Raw genomic sequence first — 24,047 nt, 5'->3', positions numbered from 1 at the left:
ACAGCCTGCTCTCGGCGCGGCGGTGCAGGCAGGCCTGCCTGTAGAGGCAGTCCCACGCTTGCGTTTTGCCGTCTCTGTGCGCGACTGAAGTGGCGACACGTGCGTTCATCGAAAGCGACGCCATGCCTGAAGTCGTAACTGTGGAAGGCATGGACGTAACCCAGGAAGATCTCAACGGTGCTGGGTGGATCACCGCCCTCAACAACCGTAAAAAGCAGACGAACAGGCCGCCATTACGAGATGGCCAACGTGGTACCGTGAACAAGCCGGCTGGCTGCCGCACTGCCAAGGGACCGGATAAAAGTCTGTTGTCGCAAGTAACGGCAGCTTCGCGACTTCCGAAGCTCCCGAAGGAACAGATCAAGATTATCGTGTGCCCCAAGGCCTCGACGTATCAAAAGCCGACGTAGTACTGCTCGCTCAAGCCCTGGCCATGGCGGCGGCCCTGCCTGAGCATCAAACGAAGGAAGACACCGTGTGCCCAAACAAGGTACAGAATATTTTAATCATCTCTACTCCGCACGCCGCTAATGCAAGGGCCTATGCGAGACTACATAAGATCCATACCAAGTACGGCGCCTACGAAGTCTCGGCGTACGTCGCCACCCCAGAAGATACGTGCAAAGGCGTAATAAGGCACATCGATCCCTGTCACGATGAAGGCACGCTTAGAAACATGATTGTGAACGAAAGAAATCCCACGGCACTAGAAGCCAGACGAATCAAGAACTCGCATGTAGTCGGGATTCTATTGAGAGGCGTGCGTGTGTCCAACCACGTGATCTGCGGCACGGCCTTGTTGCCATGTTATTTATACCGACGCCAAGTCGACGTTTGCCATGCTTGCGGCCACGTAGGCCACCGTGCGGACGTTTGCATCAGCAGCGAGGAAGAGAGAAGCAAATGCCGCGGTTGCGGAAAAGCAAAAGCGGACGACGAAGAAGAACATCAATGCACCCCCAAGTGCGAGGCGTGCGGCGGGCCCCACGTCACCGGAGACCGAACGTGCAAAAAGCGCTATCAAATTCCCTACATCGTACGACGTCGACGCCGAAGACGCCAACAAAGAGCAAGGAAGGCACAACTGGACGAAGAATCTGACGTCACCGACGCAATTGGCGACATCTCGTTGGCTGCACCAGCTGCGCGGAGCGGTTCCATCCTAGGTACCCGATCTCTATCCGGAGGGCGCTCACGCTCGAGAAGGAGAGAACCCAAACCGAGGCAAGGAGAACGCTCCTCAAGATCGAGATCCCGGTCTCGCTCCCAGTCCGTCAAGCGGGCCACGTGGGCTGACAAGGTCAAGGGAGCGACACAGCCGTCTGGGAAGAAGAACGCATCAAGCAAAGAAACCAGAGGTGAGGCACAGCCAGAGCATAGGATCGATCCCCGTATCCAAGCGCTCGAAGCCGAAAATAGGGAACTTAGACGCGAGCTCGCAGAGCTTAAGGAATCCTTTAACAACATGAAAGGAAAACTCATAAACCGGCATGAGGTTAGCAACAGTAAACCAGGCCCGTTAGCCGGGCAGTCGAAACGCAAGGCGCTCAATCCGGAACCTTTTAGCGACACAGAGGAGGAAGAAGAGGGCGACATTAGCGAGATCAACGAGACCCCGTCCGCCGCCTCCGCTTCCCCCGTCAAAAACGAGGGTAAACTGGAAAAGACCCTGAGTAGGATTATGGAAATGCTCTCCGCCATAGAGTTGAGAGTAACGCTATTAGAAAGACCTAGGGCTCAGCCCAAAAGTAGACAAACAACACATACTGAACCGCTCCCGACAGGATTAAATCCCGACGGGGGTGCCACAGGTTTCTAAAATTTCACAGTAAACAAGATGGCTAACACAAATAACAATACCGTTAAAATTTGGCAGTGGAACTGCGCTAGCTTCCAGAGGCGCAAGGCTCCGTTAGGTCAGCTCGTCAGATCGGTGACAGACAAGCCACAAGTAATTTTACTGCAGGAGACGCTCGCGGAGAAAGAGATTACTCTGTCGGGGTATCGCGCAGTAGCGTACAAAGGCGAAGCGGGGAGAGGCATCGCCGCCTTAGTTAAAAAGAGTGTCTCCTCTGTGGAGCACACCGTTTCAAAATATCGTAGCGGACTAGAAGCACAACTGATCGAGCTCGTGCCCAGTAGATCGAGCAACGCGAATGTCTTTCTTCTTAACGTCTACAGTTCGCCTGCAGATAAGAACAGAGACTTTAATGCACTATTCCATTCCGCAATCAGGGCAGCCAGAAACGCGCCCCTCTTAATTGCGGGGGACTTCAACGCTCCGAACACGGAATGGAGATACGGCTTTAACAGCAAGAAGGGCACAAACTTAGCCGGATGTGCAGCCGATTTTAACCTCACACTTGTTACAGATTCTAGGTTTCCCACTAGAAGGGGTAATTCGGTCAGTCAAGACACAACGCCAGACCTCACATTCTTCCGAAATATCGGGGGCACGTGGGATAATCTCCAGGAGGACTTGGGTAGTCACCACTACGTTCTCGAAATCGCGGTGCAGGTCAAACCCAAACCTCCGGTCAAATACGAATACGTCGATTGGGATCTTTCCCGGAAAATTCGAGCCGAAACCGCCCCCTCAAATGAATCCTTCAAAGAACTAATTACCAATCTTAAACAGGCCGTCAAACACGCGACCAAAGAAATCAGCACAAAACTTGAAGTCCCCAAAATGGACTCTCGGTTAGCGCATCTCCTGGAGGCTAAACACGCTCTTGGAGAGAGGTGGAAAACACAGAAATTAAATCGCCGACTACGGGCAAAACTAACGTCACTAAACAAGGAAATAGAGTGCTATTCCAAGCAACTGGCCCTGCAACAGTGGGACGAAACGTGCAACGAAACGGACGGTCGCATGAGAAGAGGTAGTAAGTGGAATCTGCTTAAAAGCCTCCTAAACGATAAACAGTCCCGGAATGCGCTAAATCTCGCCGTCGATAGGCTCATACATAAGCAGGTCACCTTAATTGTCAACGACCTGGCTCGAACTTACCTACCCGTCAAGGAAGGAGATTCGCAAGGCATAAGCGCGAGAGCGGCTTACACGGGGCTGGACAGGCCAGAATTAGACGAACCTTTTACGATTTCAGAAATCAGAGACGTACTCTTCAACCTAAATGGAAGATCGGCCCCGGGGCCAGACGGGGTCACCAACAAGCTCCTCCGGAACCTGGACGACAAGGCCATCGAAATCCTAACGGCAGAGATAAACGAGGTGTGGAGCTCGGGGCAGGTCCCGTTGGAATGGCGCACCGCCAAGGTGGTGCTCATCCCCAAACCGGCGAAACCTCCACACATAAATAACCTGCGGCCCATCTCTCTAACATCGTGCATTTGCAAAGTGGCAGAACATGCAATACACAATCGAATCGTCGAACACGTAGAAAACCACGAACTATTTAGGCATAATCTAATAGGTTTTAGAAAGGGACTCTCCACACAGGACGCAATGCTCCTCCTGAAAAGATCTATATTCGATAACGAGACGCGGGACGTACGAGGTATCATTGCACTCGACCTCGCTAAGGCCTTTGACAAGGTGGCTCACGAACACATCTTGAACGAAATTTCCCATCTCAACCTAGGGCGGAAATTCTTTAATTTCACTCTCTCGTTCCTATCGGAAAGGAAAGCGTTCCTTCGACTGGGCACGATCTCGGGCGGTCCGTACGAACTGGGAAACTGCGGAACCCCTCAGGGCTCGGTCTATATCCCCGCTACTATTTAATATCGCCATGCTTAAACTCTCTGAAAGGCTGGCCGCACTCCCAAAAATAGGCCACGCAATCTATGCAGACGATATCACAATCTGGTCCCCGGGGGGATCTTTGGCTGATCTAGAGCAATCTCTCCAGGCGGCCATAGATGTGACGGAAGAATTTCTTACATGCACGGGTCTCAAGTTGTCACCGATCAAATCCGAACTCCTCCTCTACAGACAGTCGAGGCAGGGCGTTAGGAACCTCGAGCCTCTGGAAACGCTGCCAGTCGAAATTACAACACGAAAAGGGCACCCCATTCCGAGGGTGAACTCCATCAAAATTTTAGGACTTTTAATCAACGCCAAAGGCTGTAATGCAGAAGCTCTAAACAAGCTGGGCGCGCAGGCGAAAAATATACTAAGACTCATAACTAGAATCGCAAGCAAAAGGGGGGGGACTCAAGGAGGACAACCTACTCAGGGTCTTCCAAGCTTTCTTCATCAGTCAGATTACTTACACGACACCGTACCTCAAATGGAGCAAAATTGAAAAGAACAAACTCGACACGCTCATCAGGTCCGGCGTCAAAAGAATACTCGGTATTCCACAATCCGCTAGCACATGAAAACTACTTGAACTCGGAATTCACAATACCACAGACGAATTAATTGAAGCACAGTTTATTGCACAGATCTCCAGGCTTTCGTGAACTAAGCCGGGAATCAAGATTCTTGATGAAGCTGGTCAGCTCCCTATACAGGCACCGCTCAACCGACACCCCCTGTCTAAATTAGCCCGTGAAGGTATAAAGGTTGAGCCCGTGCCGAGGAACATCCACCCAATATATAACGAAGGTCGCAGAAGAGCGCGGGCTAGAGCCATCCTTCGACGAATCGATCCTTACGGGGCAGATGCATTCTTCGTTGACGCCGCCAAATATGGCAGCGAAGACAGGTTTGCAATCACGGTCGTTGACGCGCGCGGAACACTTATCAGCGCCGCATCAATCTACGCTAAGCACGCCAAGGAGGCGGAGGAAACCGCGATAGCCTTGGCTCTTCAAGCCGCAAAAGGCCCGGCGTCCATTTTCTCCGACTCGCGCACGGCGGTCAGCGCTTTCTCGTCCGCTCTAGTTTGTAAACAAGCAGCCGACATCGTTAACAGATGCTTTCATATTAATACGCGAGAAGAAACCGCAGGTCATACTATAGCATGGTTCCCGGCCCACATGGACGATGTAACTAACCGAGCGGGTTGCAACCCTAACGAGCGGGCCAACTGCCTGGCGCGTGAATTCACGAACCGCGCCCGAGCTAGCGGTCCGGCTCTCCCGCAGGATTGCCCCTTCAAAGATAAACTTACAACCTTTCACGAAATTACGTCACATTATACACACAGCAGGAGAAAATTCCCTCCCCCCAGCCCGAAACTGCACAGGGCTCAGGCTGTTACTTTCAGGCTTTTACAGACGAGATCGTACCTCACCCCGAGAGCGCTTAGTTGGATAGACCCGAACTTTCCGCAATCGTGCTCCAAATGCGGTCACGCGTGCTGCTCCTTCGACCACATGCTCTGGCTGTGCCCGTACAACGCGGGCTCCGACTTTCATAACCAGTCCAAGTGGGACGCCTTGCTGAAGAGCTCGGATTTCCCAAACCAACTACAGGCCGTCCAGAGGGCCCGCGACGTCGCGGAGAGTCACCATCTCCCTGTCCCGTCGTGGGCGGAGCCACCAACTTGATCGGGGAACCTTCGGTTCCCCCAATCAAGTTCCTCAGGACACTCTTAATAAAGTTCTTGTCACTGTCACTGTCAGTGGTTTCCTGTTTTCTTCATTCAGTGACCTGCCGCGTGCATCGGCACTGTGATGCCCTTTCGTCGATAAGTGGTGCGGGCCCGTATTGACACAACGACATGACCTCGAAATATAGTATCCTTATGCCATTTCTTAAAAAATCACTATTTGTGTAAATAAGAGTTTTTGGTTTAAACCTAGAAAACAAGAAAAAAATATTTAACGGTAGGTCTCATTTTTGTCCGGCATTTCAGTTCTAGTTGAAAAGAGTCGGTGAAAGCAAATTTACAATAAAGCTAAGGGGACCCACAATCTGCACGCAGCCGCAAGCCTACATGTGCTCCAATGACAATAACCTGTCAAAGTTAAGTTCATGTGTCAGCTGGCGGATCAAGCAATCATTACTTTTTTTTTTCGTTCTGCATCCGTTCTGCCTGCGTCTGAGGCAAAAACGTGAAGTGGGAAGGCAGACAAACAGAAATTGGTGGAGGCAGGTGGTAGCGTAATGGTTAGCGTGCCCATCTCCCAAATGCAAGATGGTGCATTTGGGAGATGGGCTCGAATCCCGGTGGTTTGTTTGTAAAGACAGCTTTCTGTGCTCTCTGGTGACTGCGAAGCTCAGAATGAGGCGGCAGCCTGACGACAACGGTCGCTGTCAACGTAACAGAATAAGCGGGCGTAGCGGTGTTGATGAGCGAGGCTGTAGACGGATAATGTCACCATAGACAGGACCACGCTTCAATCCCGGTGCTCAGCGGAAATATACATAGACAGCGTGTCAACTAGCGTGCAATTGGTACTTCATTAAGGTCGCTGCGTGTTTGTGTTGTGTCTAGCAGGAGCGAGTAGTGTAAGAGATGACACTGGAGAGAAGGCGGTGAGCGAAGTCCGCGTAAAGTAATTGAGGATAGCCATATTGAACGTCGACGCCATGTTGAATAAAGCCTGCGACTTCATTTGCTCAGCCGCCAGAAAGGCTTGAGTGGTAGCATACCGCTGGGCGTATTTGGTACCCACAGCGATAAACACATACTTTGCGGAAGTAAACAGAGGAAAGGGACGTAGTGAGTTGGCCGCCCTTTTCGATCTCTGCCATAGTTTGAAAAATGAATGTGGCGAAGTGTGACGCACAAAATAGTATATGTCAACCCAAATGAATCATCGTGGTCATACTTGCGCGACACGCCATGGTGGCCTGCCACCAGGACATCATGAAGTTGCAGCCATGAGAGTTTTCGTTGGGCACTTGAGAATAAAAACGAGCACATCAGACACGTCCGAGGGACATTTCTAGGGCACAAGAGCACATCGCCCCCTCCCCCCCAAAAAAAAGAAATATATAAATCGCGAATATAAGCTTACGAATAGGGACATCATAAGATCGAGCACTACGGCGCTTGTTGATCTTGTTTAGGATGACGTCAGCATTTCATTCAACATTTATTTCTGAGAAAATGAGTTGAAGTTCCGTTTATTTGCATCACAATGACAGGGGTAATCAGGCAAACATTGACAGCATTTCATTAGAGAGTGCCTGTCTAGTCTGTGGAGATTGCGTATGATAATGACAAAAAACACAGAAAGCTTTGCTTACATCGATTCGCACATACATGGGATCCGCATAATCTTTTGACTGTCAATTTAAATGCTTAAGAATGGCGCTCATTAACGCAATATTTCCATTCACAGTGAGCAAAAGCGGCTGTCGTATCCACAGTAGAATTGATTTAAGTGGCTTTTTCCCACGCACATTATATCATTGCCAACTTCCCTGGGATTGGAGTCGTCAAAATGGGACACTTGACAGGGAAATCAGGAGGTTGATGAACGGCAAGAAGGCAGAAGCTTGCACAAGACCTCAGGGATATAAAATGACTTTTTGAGCAGCTTGGTCAGGGGGCCACGCAATGGTTTCCACGTCTATTAAAAATCTTCAAAAAATGCGGGCATTTTGGGAAAGGTGAAACCACTGGAAATTTCATAACAGCATTAGCCTAAATATAAAAGATGACTTAAAAATAAGAAACCATAACGTTGACAAGGTGGCCAAATTTTGGCATAAATAAATTGGCTGTTGAAGCAGTTCAGCTGAAACGCAATGGTGCGAAATAAGGTGAGAATGTCGGCAAGTGTTGAACAAAGGTCAAGTAGGTCTTGTGGCCGACGCCAGCGCTCAGCAGCTGTCAAGCGACTGCACTGTTACGTTTCGCCTACGACGCGCGGTATAGCCGGCGCGGATGCAACGGACGCCGGGGCTTCGTTCAAAGCGGCGGACATTTTGGCCCGTTCAGTGCCGCCGATACGCCTCCCCGCCAAGCGCGTCCAGGCATGTTTCAATGCCACGTGTCTTCAAGTGTGCGTGTGTGTGTGTGTGTGTGTGTGCATGTTGGTTGCCCACGCTTGTCAAAGCGCGGCAGCCGGGGAGAGGAGCTCCCCAAGTGTGAAGCGAGGAGGGCTGACCGGCGCCGGCCCGGCGGATGCGTCACTACACTCGTCCCAACGTGTCTCTCAGCCTGTCCGTGCCGCGCATCACGTGCGCCTCTGACGAGGCGTTCCTTCTTCCCCTCGACTCCGAGAGTATAAGAGCAGCTGCTCCCGGACGCCGAGGGAGGCTCCGATTTCCTCTGTCGAGTAACGTGCTCTCCCGTCTCTCCACTTCGGTCGACCTGACCGGCCGCTCTTTTGCGATGCTAGAATAAACAAGTTGTTCTGTTACCAGTCGACTCATGTTTTGCCGGGACCTTCGGATGCTTCCAGTTGTGCCCCAGGCCGCCAGGCCAACGCTACCCTTGGGGCTTGCGACCCATTTGCAACAACGGGCGTGAGCGCCGATTGCAACAACTCGTGCCAGCGGTGCGATTCCAACAACTGTCTGCTAGCGGTGAGATCGCGACAACGGAGGCCAGCAGCGAAGATATGCAGTTGACTGTATGCTGAGCAGCACGAGCCCTGCTGAGTTGCACGAGCAGTGCAACGAGCCCTGTGTGATGACTGGTTGCCTGCAGCGGAACGACTGCCCTGAATTCTTGGCTGCGAGGTTTGGTGAGTGCGGGACTTTCTTCTTCTGAGTTTTGCCAGGCTTTTGTTAGTGTCAGAAACAGAGCTGGTAATTGTGGTTGTCGTTGCTGCCGGGTTAGTTTGCGGCAAGACGATAGTAGGCAGTAGAGAAAGCAGCATTCAGAGCAGCCATGGATTTGAAGTCGTTGCGCAAACCGATATTGCTGGAGCTTGCAAGAGAGTTGGGTCTGGATGTCTCAGACAAACTCAGAAAACCAGAACTGCTAAGGGCTATTCTTGAGTTAGAAGCTGAGGATGACGAGCTGTTGGAATGCCTTGAGACCATTGAGGAGAGGGCAAAAAGACATGAGCGCGAACTTAAAGAGCAAAAAGAGAGACCGGAGCGCGAACTTAGAGAGCAAAAAGAGAGACAGGAGCGCGAACTTAGAGAGCAAAAAGAGAAACAGGAGCGCGAACTTAAAGAGCAGAAAGAAAAAGAAGAGCGCGACCGGCAACACGCTTTGGAAATGAAGCGTCTCGAGGTAGAGATGGAACGCGCTCGTAATGGAAGTCAGGCACACGGTGCAGGAGAACGAGTAATGTTCAAAATGACTGACCTGATGCGGCCGTTTAAGCTTGGAGAGGACATTGGTTTGTTCCTGGTTAACTTTGAGCGAACGTGCGAGAAGCAGGGGTTCTCTCGGGAAACGTGGCCACAGCGCTTGCTCACTTTGTTACCCGGCGAGGCGGCCGACGTAGTTGCTCGCTTGAAGAGAGAGGAGGCAGAGGATTTCGACCAAGTGAAATCGAGTCTGCTAAAAAAGTACAGGCTGTCAGCGGAGGCTTTCCGTCGGAAGTTTCGGGAAAATGAGAAAGGCAGAAGTGAGTCATATACAGAGTTTGCCTACAGGCTAATGTCAAACATGCAGGAGTGGCTCAAAGAAGAGAAAGCGTTTGGTGACCACGAGAAAGTTCTGCAGTGTTTCGGGCTGGAACAGTTTTATAGTCGGTTACCTGAGAACGTGCGGTACTGGGTCTTGGATAGGCCAGACGTTAGTACGGTGGCTAGAGCCGCTGAGCTAGCCGAGGAGTTTGTGACGCGTCGGGCTCGCGGAGCTAAGGACGGTCAAAAGGGTGAATTTGGCTCCAAGTTTGAGAGGCCGAAGTTCACGCCCATGAGAGCAAAGGGGGACACACGTAGTGCGGATGCGAGTGAAAGCAGTCCGACCGAACGTAAGGAGACGGCGGTAGCCGAAGCCGAACGCAGAAAGCGGTTCGAGACGAGGCAAGCGCGCGTTTGTTATACGTGGCAGAAGCCGGGTCACTTTTCGGCGCAGTGTCCGGAAACAAAAACAAAAGTAGTGTTTTTGTCATTATGCAGCACTGACGAGAACATGAAGCTTCTCGAGCCTTACATGCGAGACCTCCTCGTGAACGGGAAAGAGTGCCGAGTGCTTCGCGATTCCGCAGCTACGATGGATGTGGTTCACCCCTCTTACGTAGAACCCGATATGTTCACGGGCGAGTGCGCATGGATCAAGCAAGCCGTGGAAGCTCATAGCGTGTGTCTGCCCGTAGCAAAAGTGCTTATTGAAGGACCTGTCGGAGCACTTGAGACGGAGGCGGCAGTGTCATCTTCACTTACAGCGCAAACATAGACGGAGGACAAAAAGGACGACGTAGACAAGCGCTGTCTACGTCGTCCTTTTTGTCCTCCGTCTATGTTTGCGCTGTAAGTGACGATTTTTACCATGGAATTCCAACTAGCCCGTAGTCAAAACTTGCTTCAGTGTCATCTATGCTGCCCCCCCCCCCCCCCCCAGTACCCGTACCTATTTTCGAACAGGTCCGATCACCTCCTGCGCGAGACGGGGCTTTTGTTTGGTGAGGCTAGCGTTCAGGCCTTAACCAGATCGAAGGTTCGGGAGCTCGCTGCAAAGGCGGTAGTTGCGGGGCCGACGTTGTCGAACAATGAGAAAGGATCAGAGGCGCAGCAAGCTGATATTCAGAGCACGTCCGAACTGAATAAAATTGAGCCTGTAGCGTTGAAGGCACCAGATACCGGAGAGGAAATGCCCGATAAGGGAAAGTTAGAAGAGCTATCTGCAGATTTGCTCATCGCGCCTACGTCAGACGGACTTGATAGGTTGCTAAAAGTCAGCCGGTCGGCTTTGATAGCCGAGCAAAAATAGTATGGCAGCCTAGAAAACATACGCTGCATTGTCAAGGAAGGTATCGCCAAGAAAAATGCTCGCTTTGTGGAAAGAGGTGGGGTCCTGTACCGGAAGTATCTAGACCGCAGGGGAGTGGAGTTCGATCAGCTGATCGTGCCTCAGTGCTACCGTCAGGATCTGTTGCGCTTCTCGCATGGGGGTTCGTGGTCCGGACACCTAGGAGTTAAGAAAACTAAGGACCGTCTCTTGCAAGAGTACTATTGGCCAGGGTGTTTTCGGGACGCAGACCACTTTGTGAGGACATGTGACACCTGTCAGTGGGTGGGCAAACCAGGGGACAAATCGAGGGCGCCGTTGAAGTTGGTACCTATCATTACGGAGCCTTTCAGACGGCTCGTTATTGATACAGTGGGACCTCTGCCGGTAACAGCCACGGGGTACAGACACATTTTGACTGTGATCTGCCCAGCGACAAAGTTCCCTGAAGCAGTGCCGCTTAAAGAACTCAGCTCAGTTGAGATAACCAGTGCACTACTGTCGATATTTGCGCGAGTTGGTTTTCCTGTGGAAATCCAATCAGATCAGGGCACAGTGTTTACTAGCGCTTTGACGACAACTTTTCTCGAAAGGTGTGGGGTAAAGCTGTTACACAGCTCAGTGTACCACCCACAGTCGAATTCCGTTGAGAAGCTCCCCTCCGTCATGAAGCGCATGTTAAGAGCATTGTGGTTTAAACAACAAACTGACTGGGAGCTGTGTCTGCCTGGGGTGATGTTTGCATTAAGGACCGCGCCGCATGCGGCTACGGGGTTTTCGCCAGCTGATAGTGTACGGTCGCTCGCTACGTTCTCCGCTTCGCATGCTTCGAGACGGATCACTGCCCTCTCCAATGGCTGCAGACCATCTCTTCCACAAATGGCCGCCTCCTGCGCTGGAGCCTCGCTTTGCAACAACATTCCTTTGAGGTGCGTTACAAAAAGGGGAGTCTCAACGGTAACGCCGATGGCTTAAGTCGAAGCCCCTAACGTAAGAATCAGCCTCAAAGTTATTTGTTACTGATGTTTTTCTTCCTGAGGCAGGATTTTTAACATATTGCTTTTGTTTAGTGTTTCAAAGTGATGACGTGCTTTCTAGTGCAATTTTCCAATTTGTGGACGCGTTCTGAGTGCTGCTAGACTACTGCAAGGAACTAGGCAGTGGTATAAAAGGGGAAAGAGCCTGGCAGAACTTGGTGAGGGTTGTTCCGTGCTTGCTGACTGAGCGGTTGAGTTTCGGCGTAGTTCTAACGCTTCCTGGGAACGAGAACAAATATGTCAACTCTCCCGAAGTCACTTTGCAGTGTCCTGTGTGAACCTGAACGAGAGAACGAGGCCTTCTCTGTGCGCTGCGCTCAAGAAACGCCGAAGGACGCCCGACTTCGGTTATGAGCATCATCGAGCGACATCCCTCCGGACAGCGGATGCAGTCCCCTGACCATCGGGATCTCCTTCCCCCGGCGGGGCGGTCTGTTACGTTTCGCCTACAACGCGCGGTATAGCCGGCGCGGATGCAACGGACGCCAGGGCTTCGTTCAAAGCGGCGGACATTTTGGCCCGTTCAGCGCCGCCGATACGCCTCCCCGCCAAGCGCGTCCAGGCATGTTTCAATGCCACGTGTCTTCGTGTGTGCGTGTGTGTGTGTGTGCATGTTGGTGCCCACGCTTGTCAAAGCACGGCAGCCGGTGAGAGGAGCTCCCCAAGTGTGAAGCGAGGAGGTCTGACCGGCGCCGGCCCGGCGGATGCGTCACTACACTCGTCCCAACGTGTCTCTCAGCCTGTCCGTGCCGCGCATCACGTGCGCCTCTGACGAGGCGTTCCTTCTTCCCCTCGACTCCGAGAGTATAAGAGCAGCTGCTCCCGGACGCCGAGGGAGGCTCCGATTTCCTCTGTCGAGTAACGTGCTCTCCCATCTCTCTACTTCGGTCGACCGGACCGGCTGCTCTTTTGCGATGCTAGAATAAACAAGTTGTTCTGTTACCAGTCGACTCATGTTTTGCCGGGACCTTCGGATGCTTCCAGTTGTGCCCCAGACCGCCAGGCCAACGCTACCCTTGTGGCTTGCGACCCATTTGCAACAACGGGCGTCAGCGCCGATTGGAACAAATCGTGCCAGCGGTGCGATTCCAACAGCACGTATTAGCGAGATGTCTAGTCGTCAATAGTTACAGTATGATTCGGGTCTGAAATATTGGATGCGGACTCCATCACATTGAACACAGGGCATTCAACGATGTCATTCTTGGACAGATGGTACACTCTAAAAACTAGGAAGGGTATCGCAGGAGTGAAGCTGCCGGTTCACTCTTCAAAGCGTCGTTTTACTCTCGCAAAATGTCGAGTAGAGTGAAATGCATTGTTCACTCTGTCACCAAGGAGAGAGTGAAATGTGCTTTTCACTCTTCCCTTCAGAGAGAGAGAGTGAAAAGACTCTTGCGACAATAGAAAAGAGAGACTCTTGCGGCAATAGAAAACAAAACGTAGCGTAATCTTTTGCTTCAACTGTAGGTGGCTGGCCCCGAACATGGCAATGTATCATTCATGCACGCTGAGCAAAGAACACATCGTTTTGCTTCTAAGAGAACATGCCGCCGCAGTTCAAAGGAACGCGTAGCGAGCGCTCTACTTTTTCACTCGGAGTGGCTCCACCGCGCGCGCGCGCGCTCAAGATCGTGGAACAACACAGCACCGGAGAAAGGTGACCCGTCCAGCGAGCAGCACAGCAGCAGCAAAGGCCAGCCAAGGGAGATCGTATGTCAGCCATCTCGCGTCGCCACGAAAACACGACAGTCGTTCGTCATGCCTTGGATATAACAGCAAATCCTCCACGGTAAGTGAATTCTAACTTAGGTGCACATTGTCCGTATATGTCATGCTATCGCCAGGAAGTCGTCGCTGCGCTTAGCCGACGCGATTGACAAAGGACTAGGCGTACGCGCTGTCTCTTGATGTCAATCGAAAAAGCCAGTCGTCGCGATAACTGCATGTGATTTTATCACTTTGCCGTTGTCCGTAAGAGCTTTAAAAATCGCAAACGCTGCCAGAACCATGGTACGTTCAATAAGACGCCAGGCGAGAGGACGCTTAAAATGGTTAGTTCACCAGCCCGTGATTCCGAGCCTATGCGGAGCGTGATTAGCGTGCGTTTTGTGTGTTTGAATTTATTCATTTTGGCAGTCTACTGTGTACGGAACGCTGTTGAACTAAGGAATCACATAACAGAAGGCGTCATTTTGCTGGCAGCATGCTTTTTTTTATAAATAAACCGCGCGCTTGACGGTGTCTCGCGCAGGGGGAATCTGCGACCACTGAAGTTACGTGCAGCACCAGTGCTAGTTAGAAACTTTGCCGCAGGCATTCAGCTGCATGCTGCAAAAGGTCAGTTGGGCGCGTTATCTTGAACTTACTGAAAACGCATGAGGAATCCATGTTTTATGCTGAAAAAAGTATAAACTCCATATAAGCGATCTTGCGCGCGGCAGCTACAAGCGACGCGACGGAGATGGCTGTCGCGTTCGCTCGTCGCCTACAAGTCGTACTCCGTGCGAGCGACGATTTTGAGCGACGCCTCCCCGGTGTTGCCGGCATGAGGGCTGCAGTCACGCGTGACGCGTGCTTTAGTAATTTACGTTGATGTATTTTACTATAAAAAGTAGCATAAAATATTTCCGGAGGTCTTGCAGTACGTTCTTATCCTTGCACGTATAAAAATTGAATCATTTGCTCGTTCCGCGCGACAATCGGTAGTATTTGAGCGATGCATGTACATCCAGTTCCGGCTTCGCGCTATTGGCTAGTCGCTCATAGCACTTCTGGGCGACGAGCGACGATTTCTAGATTTCCAGAACCGAGCCATCTGTTCAAGCCACGGCCCGTTTTGTCGCTCGAAGCCGTCGCTCGTCGCCGTCACGCACTAAATCGCTCTCACAGTGTTTATCTCTAAGACTGAACTGTTTTTGCTCATGTTGAAATGGTGTGATTATAGGTCTGGTTTTGTCTCCTGTTGCGGTTTTCGTGCACGGTGCGAAACTGAAAGGGTGCTTATGTCTACGAACTCGGTGAATTGTCGAGCAGCTAGTTACGCATCGGCATCGAATATAACGGCTGCTGTGTGGAATTACAATTGCAGGGGCGCTTTGCATACGCTTATTGTTTTGGACATGCCTGTGCATTTGCTAATATGAGTTGGCGTGTCAGAGTTATGTCATATGAACAGCTAAATCAGCCTTCCTCTGGGGGTTACAAGCGTAATGTGTGCATTTTGCTATAGCATGGCAGATCAAGATGTGTTTATCGCTTGAATATTTTTAGTAGAGAAATAAAATATCAAAATAAAATGTTGCTTTAATTCCGTGTTACCAGTCTGTCGTACACAGAACAATAGGTTGGTGTAATAAACTAATAACTGCGGTTTAACTGCAACTTTTACATGCCTACAAGAATCTAAAATGCTAGATTTCAAACTGCAGCAGTAGCCGGGTCTGTCAAAAATGAACTCCACTGCGCACCTCATGCATGAAAATAAGTTCATGCCTTTTAGTAAGCTTAGATGCAGGCCGCAGTGAACTTGTTAGTATTGAAATGTGGGTAAGCTTGCCATAACAAGCCTTGTTGCCCTTTTTTATAGGCACGTCCACATATCCATTGAGCTGAAGGACAATATTTTCATCCCTACTGAGCATCATGTTTGCAGCTATAATCCTCAAATTATGGCTTCAGCAGTGGCACAACCAGGGATGGTGCGGGGGGGGGGGCACACTGGGCACGTGCTTAGGATGTGTCACAAGTGGTGTTTGCAATACACCAGACTCGTGACAGACCTATGACGTCTGAAAATGACCAATATTCTATTCATTAGCAGGAGTATTCTAACATTCATGAAAAACAAGGTTGAACTGTGGTTTATTTGTTTTTTTGCTTAAACCTAAAAATTGAAGTTAGTTTAGCAGTTGACTGTTGCAGTCATTTGGATGTTTTGCATGCATTTCACTAGGAAGACTAAGAGCTAAGACTTTTTTATTGCCATGGCCTTGACTGTCTTGATGTTGTTTTGCACCATGCCCTTGTGTTGACTTTTGCATACGATATTTTTCAGGCACCCGCTTTATATAACGCAAGAAGGCAGCTGCAAGGACACGAGGATGTGAAAGAGCCAGTGCAGCGCGACTTCACGTAGTGCAGAGGAGCCAATGCCAAAAAATCAAAATACATTGGCATGTTATTTGGACAAGAAAACTAGTATGTGGGTATATTGGGTGTACCATTTGACCAAATGTCAACAAAATCAAGATACAGTATGTTACACGAAGATGAAAATTCTCACGTGGTCCAGGCAGTCATCTTAACATAGTATATTTATGTAATGTCTCTAGTTGGAAAGTCAAATCAAGTATGCTCTCTGGAGACAAACACATAGCAGCAAGTGTCATTGAAAAGTTAAAAATGTGTTTTAAGAAAGCTGATTAGTTCTGAGAAGTGACTGCTTTTTGTCTTGCCTCTCAACAGATATATCCATGTGATAAAAAAATAGTGGTACAATGAAATTGCATATTTGCTTAGCGACATGATACATACTTGCAATGAGCACGGTGCCTGTGTTTACTATAAAAAGCAACAGCCCATGCTTGGTTAGGTTAGGCCCACTACAACATGTAGGCATGGGTGATTGGCGCTTTTTTTATTTCTGTGTCGTGAGGTTTATTGACGTGCGTATAGGTGCAGTGGCACGCAGTATGGCTAGTACAAAAAAGGGTGGGGGGCAGATATATGTAGCTCACTGTACACGACACAGGGCAAAAGAAATCCGTGTTCAGCAACTATGTTAAATGCCATGTACGTAAATTTTACAACGCTACTCGTTCGAAGCGCGCACAGGTGCATATTGAAGAAAAGTTTCCAGGGTAGATAATTTAGTTCGTAATTTACACTAATTTTGCTCTAACCACGAGACATAATAATTTGAATATACTGCACGGAAAAACCTAGAGGGAATTAAATTGTGTGTCAGCTTCGTGTGTATACATATAGTCTTTCCTATGCATTAGGTTTTTTGCGTAATGCATTAACAGTTGACAGCCTATCTTATTATGTGTACTCTGTTTACATTACAGTTGTTTATTAGTTTACTCGTTTGTTTTGCGACTGATGAAATGCCGGCATATATATATTTTCAACATTTGACATAACCCTGTATGTTTTGCAGGGACAACCCAGGACGTGCATTTCTCAGCACCCAGTCAACTGCCAAAAGTGACTCAAACACAGGCCACCAGTAAGTGGACATGAGTTGCAATTTCGCATTATGCAGTTGGCGGCTGCCTTGTACGGAGGCTTTTTTTTTAATGAGATGGTGATGTCGTTCTAATGTACATTTTGACCACAAAGGTGCGATCATGTCTCACAGAGGCATATATGGTTGCTATTCTCTGCGAGGGACGTGTTCTCGTGTTCGTGAAGCATTTGTGTTTGGCAGTATTGTCGCCCAATGAGTCGGATATAAACACTAACTCGCCACTGCCGGCAAGTAGTTGCGAGAAACGCATTATGACGCTGTGAAGTTATTTCATTAATTCGAAGGAAAGTTTTGCCGCAGGAAAAAAGGTTGCTATTCCAGGTAAACATGTCTTTTTCTCACAGGTTATTTAGCCAAACTGTGGATGCATGAAATTCGTGACTTATGAATAGATTTTAATTTATTCTTTAGTAATGCTTCTAAAAGAGACTAGAAATAGCATGTGACTACCTCTGCAATCAGCAGACCATACATTTACAGTCATAAGTGGCAGTTCCATGCAGTGTCGCACTTTATATAACCTTTCCTTTCAGCAACATTGGAACTGGTGACTGCGTTTTCAGAAGGAGAAGTGCACTTGACACTGTATATGTATGTGTGAATTCGGTTTTCTTTGTATGTGCCGGCTCACTGACAAACAGTGCAAAAATCTGTTGTACCATGAGCCTGACGACGCCTTCTGCTGCTAGAAATGCGGCACTTCGTATTTTATAGTACTGCATGACATTTAAATCAAAGCTACCACATAAAATGATCAAGAAAACTAACCGCTGTTATAGCTGTTTTCCTCAAAGAACGCTTGTCCTTTATGGGCTGTGTTAATCTGAGCTCTCCACCGATGTTTCAGTAGTATTATCCCTTAGTGAGTGAGAGATTGGGGGCAATTAATCGTGTTAGTGTTTAAGTGGTGTCCTAATTATGTGCATTTGTTCCAACAAAGTTGTCTAGATTACTTTTTTGTGTAGTGTAAAGCTTATGAAACCATCAGCAACTACTGAGTTGCTAACACGCATATGGATTTGTCACTATACAGGTGGAACTCGGCTGTACCACTGCAGTGCTGCGGAAATTGCCTTCACCAGCGGCTTTGCAACAGCTGTTTCGCAGCATGTCGGTATGTGTTAATTTATAATTATGTTGGGATGGGCTAGTATTATGGACCACTGCTACTCTGTATTGTGACAGATCCATATGATAAGGGATGTAATGGGCACAGCGAAAACCTTTGAATTTTTTACTATGGTACATAAACAGGCTCTCCTTTTCGTCACTGGAGCAAGAGAGAAGGGCATGCAGGCACTCCTGATTGTACATATATTTCAAAACATGAGAGAGACATACACACACACACACACACACACACACACACACACACACACACACACAATTAAACTACAGGCAGGGACGTTCCATCTTTCATCTTGAATTGAATTGTGCAGCGCAAAAATACAACACAGACCACAGAGAAGCACACATGTTAACAGGTTTGATACACACGTTAGTTCAACAGATTTGATACTTCAAGTGTGCTATTTTACACAAGGGGGAAGGGAAAGGGGAGAAAATCTGAAAAAAAAAAACGTTGAGTGGAAAAAAAGGAAGCGTGCCAAAAAGCATGAGAAGCATCGCGCAGCCAGGATCACCAGCAGGACATCTAAAAAGCACTCTGATAAAATTACATATAGGACAACCTTACGTATAGTTTGTTTCAATCAACTCAGATCACATGCAGCCATTACTGCAATCAAGTTGTTTCTCTATGTCATATGAGGGAATGATGTGGGCCCAAAAAACTATTTAGAGCTGAAGGATTATGTTCCATTCTAGCCTCATTGCCTGCTTTATTATCATATTGTTGTCAGCTGCTTATATTAGGGACAAAAAGTAAGAGTACGAACTGTTTCCCGATTCGCCATTCCACACAACATGTCTTTGTGACTATATGTACATGCAGATGATCCATAGTTGAAAAATATTCAGTACAGTAGAATCTCATTACAAGATGCACTTGGTTGTAAGAGACATCTGAAAATGGTTTGGTTGGTTTTCCGATGTTTGCCACGTTAACAATACTGTATACAAGAGACACCTTTGTTACTAAGGATGACTTTTTAAGTATTCACTACTTCGAAGGGACACAACCCAGACACATTAACTTTGTGCACCTTGTGTGCTCCGAAGGGCATAAAGATCACGCAATCCTTACACAAGTCAATTGCGCATGTCTCTTTTAGCATGAACCAGAAAAGGAGGGCAACGAGGGCAGTGCAGGGCAGAAAGTGTCGGCAGTTGAAGCTGACGAGCGTCTAAGAGCACCTCAAAGGTACTTCGAGCAACAAGGCTTGCAAAGTGAAGTGTTTAAATTCCAGAAGTTGGGAAGGAAGCTAACACAATCTACAGTCACTAAAAAGCTGTGAATGTCTTCTTTAAAGGGCCCCTAAACCACCGAGGTTGAAATTTAGTTGCGGTGTTGCAGTTCTACACAATAAGGCAATGAACAGGTAGCCACGAGAATTTTTCGAAACGGTGCAGTAATAGTGGAGCTACGTGTGTTTGATTATCGAAAAGTAGTCCCCACTCATTTTACTCTTTCATCTGGTACACGCCATATGGACAGTGTCGTCTTTTCCTTGCCTAGTACGCCTCCAAATGTTACGGGACAGGCCAACACCAACGAGCTCTGTTGCTGCCGCGCTGGCCCGTCGTCCTGCGAGGGTGGCGCTAATACAACGGAACTGTATGGTGACTCGTGTTGAAGAGCCTCATAGGGAGACCCTTCTGTTGGCGTTTCTGTTCTTTGCCCCCATTGGCTGCCCACAATGGCATCGCGCGCAACGCGACGAGGAAGAAGGAGTGTGTGTATTTGCTTGCAGGCCTTGCCGGCAGTCGTACACTTTCGTTCGACCAATCGACAGCACCGGAAACTGGTGACATCATCAGAGACAGCCTGGTGACGTCAGGACAAACTGGGGGGTGCAGCATAGGTCCAGAGAGGCACACGGGGTCATTTTCTTCATATTGTGGTGCTCCGGCAGTGCTACGCACTCTGGCATTTGGCTTTGTCGATCGTGACGGCATTCTGATTTCGATACGCGTGTTTACTTGAAATGTTCAAAAAATGTCGAGAAGTGGTTTAGGGGCCCTTTAAGCCACCCTGAGCATTTATTCTTTCAGATATATCAAAACATACTTTAGTGATGATGCATAATAAAATGATCTAGCCTGGCTCCTCAGTGTCTCAAAATTCTTGGTTTCGAGAGAAATGTTTCCCGTGCCTCTTGAATATCTTCTGATGAGGCTTTACTGTAATATACACAAACAATTGTGTAACTCCTCCTGCAAGTATTATTCATTAAGCCCGGTCACTTATGTGCAAAGCTTGTGGTTAAGTCTTGATGTCCGTACTTTTTAGAGCTATGTTTATTAATTCATGCTGTTCTTATTCGTTCTTCGATGCAGGAGACAATGCCTACGAAATTATTGGCCCTGATCATGAGAGCCCTCAAGGGGCAAACAACATCTCTGTTGCAGAAGTGAGCCCGATACCACTTGGAAGTTACCATGACAGATGACACGGCAGCAATAGATACAGAGACTGCCATGTCTACTGCAGCTGCAACAGTGTACGAGGCAAGCAGCAGCGCGTCAGCATCAGCAGCAGTGTCAGAAGGAACCACACCAGGCCTGGTAGAGCAACATGTGTGCTATCACTGACTTTTTTGTAGTGGATACAACTCATTTGCTCAACATACAAAAGCTTTTCACCACGACTGTGAGCCAGTGTTATTGTGCAGCAAGTGCAAGACTAAGTTAGGTGTTATAACACAGTACAAGCATCACTTTAATATATGCAAATGCAAACATATTACAGTTGTTGCCTCCCCAGCCAGCCCACATAGTGACAACAATGTGGAACACATGGTGGGACACACCTCTCCCCCATTACAAGATAGTAGAGAATGTCAGTGCTGTTGCTAGATTGACTGGTCTTTGTAGGCAACAAGAAGGACAACACAGGTGTCATAAGATTGTTGTTGATGTTGTTGTTGAAGAGGTAAAAAAGAAGTTTGATGCAGCTGAAGTGCCAACTGATATTGAGCAAATCAAAAGCAACCACCTGAGAAAGCAACACTATCGAAATTTGGGTATCTATGTGCCGCCAACTCTGGTAAGAATGGCATAGGACAGAAGTGTGATGAAAATCACACAGACACTGCTGTTGCATCACTGGCCACAGTGAGCAGCGACTTGTAGGGCAAGAGAGTCAACTGAAACTAACATTGTGATATTGTGTCATGCTCCCATGTGACCACTTTTCAAGTTATTTTGCAAGATACAGCTCAACCTCCAGAAACGAGACTGCAACTTGTCTGTAAAAAAGCTTTCACAAAAAAATTATTCATAACACTATTAACATAGCAGTATCTTTTTTTTTGTGTCGGTTCGAGGTTCCCGGCTGTCCATTAATGCAAAAATTGAGGAAAAAAAGAACATGTGTCGTACTTACACCTTTTTAACAAGTACGAGGGGGACAGAACTTTTCTAGTCATGCATCTTCATCATACTATCAAGTTTTTAAATGCCTTTTATAATTATTATTACCAGTTATATCTGAGTGCATTGTATGCATGTAGCAGGTGTAAAATCAGGTCAGTTGGATCAGGTGCCTTATCTGCAAGCGAGCCCTATATTCAAGAAATTTGAATTAAAATAGTTACGTTAGAGACGCAGTCTTTCAGCACTTTATTGCCTGTGGTTTAAGCATTGCTCAATACTTTTGTGGGTGGCAATTTCAACCGGCACAGCACTGCGCTTTGCCACGGTCACATTTGTCTTCAAAGCGGTGTTAACCATTTGTGTTGATCTGTTTGTGTATGCATAGAGCAAGTTTTTAATTTATATTTTTCTGCATTCTTGTGCTTGCACTAAGCTTTTATAAGGCAGTTACAAAATGTGCGTCACTATAACAAACTGTTCTGTTGAGCTTACACTTGCAAATAATCGTGTTCAGATGGCCGCACTTCTATGCGGGTGCACCGCTAGCTTTGTGTATGTTCTCATGTTTGTATAAAGCTTATATAAGCTAGTTAGAAAATGTATGTCACTAAGCATTGTGATATTCTTTAAAGAACTGCTTGGTTGGTTTTACACTTGTGAATTTGTATTGAGGCGGTGGTATTCCCATGTATGCCCACTGCTAGCTTTCTGTGTCCTCACGTGTTTGTATTAAGTTTCTACAAGGGAGTTACAGCATGTACGTCACTAAGCGCTGTGATATTTTTTAAAGAACTGCTTTGTTGGTTTTACACCTGTGAGTAATTGTACTCGGGTGGCACTAGTCATGTGTAGGTACACAGGGACCATTTGTATACATTATGCTCATGTAAAGCAGTTACAAAGTGTATGTCACTAATTACTGTGATATTTGTTGAATTGCTGTGATGGTTTTACACATGTGAATAATAGTGGTCAGGACACAGTACTTGCGGTGTATAGTTGAATTTATACACTGCCAAGACATGGGCTGTATACGTACCAAAAGAAATGTATGTCATTATATTGTTGTGATTATTACTGTTTGGATTTTATTAAACTGTAATAAAATTGTTTCTTGTATCTATTGAGGTATAGCAATTTGTCATGCAACCAAACTGAGGACCTGAACTTGTGCATACAAATAAACAGCTAATTTAAGAGTATACTGCTCATATTCTGCTAAACCAGTTTAACAAATCTTGTACTACAATGCTGGAAAAATGACGGAGCTGACTCGGATGTACAGAAAAAGTTCTGCACTGGCTGAAGGACTGCCCCACACTGGAGTTGGTAATGATGCGTTTATTGGAGTAGAACAGAAAGTGCACTTCTATTAAAAATGCGACAGCCGCTGCAGAAACATAAGGCAGACGAGTGGATGTGGCACATTTTTTTCAGGGCCCTCCATGCCTACTACTGCATTTCTAGTCTTCCTGTGCTCTGCGTATAAGCCCCTGTTCAGCCAAGGTTTTTACTCCATGACAGTTGTTCTACTGGGTTTGTAGCAATATTGAAGAAAAAAGTCAATGGTTTTCAAGGACTTTCGAGGCCCCGACACAGTAACTTCAAGGACCTCGTGCAATGTGTGTAGTAGTTTGGACAGGCAATAACTTGTTCAAGAACACCGTTAACTTTAATGCAAACAAAAAAAAAAAAAACAAATCGCATTTCAGTGATTTCAAACATTTGGAAGACTGCTAATTTGCCTTTCACCGCCCACCACTAAACTCACACAAGGAAGCATTTCAAGAAAGCGCTCAAAGTTTTTCTGCAATAGCACAATTAACTACTTGGACCTGCAACATTTACAGTTTTTGAATACTGTTTGGTTTGACAGTGTATGTGATGTCATCTGTTGCCTCAGCTTTTTTCTCCATCAAATAAGCAATAGTCATTCCTAATTTCTTTTTATTGTGTCTGTCGCCCTCAATTTACTCTTCACGGCTTCTCTTCGAATGCCTCAACTGTCGAGCTTCCTGCTTCTGCTCCTCCAAGCACATTTGTCACAGGTTCCATGTGCATAAAACTGGTATCTGCAGCTCCTTTGTAATTTCAACTTTAAGGATGTCGCTTTCCTTCTATTACCTCCAGAGACAATATTCTGTGACATGCGAAAGAGTGTCACAGAAGCGAAAAAAAGCGCTTGGCAATGTCTGCTAAGTCTAGCCAAGTGTACAAGTTTCAGGACTTTCCAGTACTTCTAAAAATTCAAGGGTTTTCAATGCCTTGAAAATGGCATTTTAGAAATAAAGGATTTTCAAAGATCGCTACAAACCCTGGATTCTAGCACCTAAATAATTTTACAAGCTTATTTTGGCATGGAGTTAGGAAGTTCATGCTTTCTAGCTAACGCTGCACTATCTCTGCACAGTGAAGCCACGAGAGCGCAACTATTTTGGAGTAAAGAAAAATACTGAAAGCTTTTAATACCACTCTTCTTTTTTTCTGTGGAGCTTCGTATTGCCTAGTTAAGTTTACGAATGTGCCTGGTTTTGGCGG

The 24,047-nt window shown here is 47.5% G+C and overlaps 1 protein-coding gene across 1 annotated transcript; it reads left to right on the top strand.

The window, feature by feature from the left end:
• The first annotated feature begins 433 nt into the window (after nucleotides 1-433).
• Nucleotides 434-23,618, top strand: LOC129382797 (uncharacterized). The gene is made up of 5 exons (XM_072289032.1): nucleotides 434-490; nucleotides 13,432-13,550; nucleotides 16,923-16,991; nucleotides 18,046-18,126; nucleotides 20,472-23,618. Exons 1-5 carry the CDS (start codon nucleotides 434-436, stop codon nucleotides 20,500-20,502), a joined length of 357 nt encoding a protein of 118 aa, XP_072145133.1. The 3' UTR covers nucleotides 20,503-23,618.
• The last annotated feature ends 429 nt before the right edge of the window (nucleotides 23,619-24,047 follow it).

This window comes from Dermacentor andersoni, chromosome 6, assembly GCF_023375885.2.
Source record: "Dermacentor andersoni chromosome 6, qqDerAnde1_hic_scaffold, whole genome shotgun sequence".
Taxonomy (NCBI): domain Eukaryota; kingdom Metazoa; phylum Arthropoda; class Arachnida; order Ixodida; family Ixodidae; genus Dermacentor; species Dermacentor andersoni.
The sequence above is the reverse complement of the archived record's forward strand: the minus strand, read 5'-3'. Positions and strand labels throughout refer to the sequence as shown.

Coding starts and splice junctions, on each gene's coding strand:
- LOC129382797 (XM_072289032.1), top strand. CDS start 434: ATGGCGGCGGCCCTGCCTGAGCATCAAACGAAGGAAGACACCGTGTGC. Junction 491..13,431: donor ACACCGTGTGCCCAAACAAG/GTACAGAATATT, acceptor TGACCCGTCCAG/CGAGCAGCACAGCAGCAGCA. Junction 18,127..20,471: donor AGCTGTTTCGCAGCATGTCG/GTATGTGTTAAT, acceptor TCTTCGATGCAG/GAGACAATGCCTACGAAATT.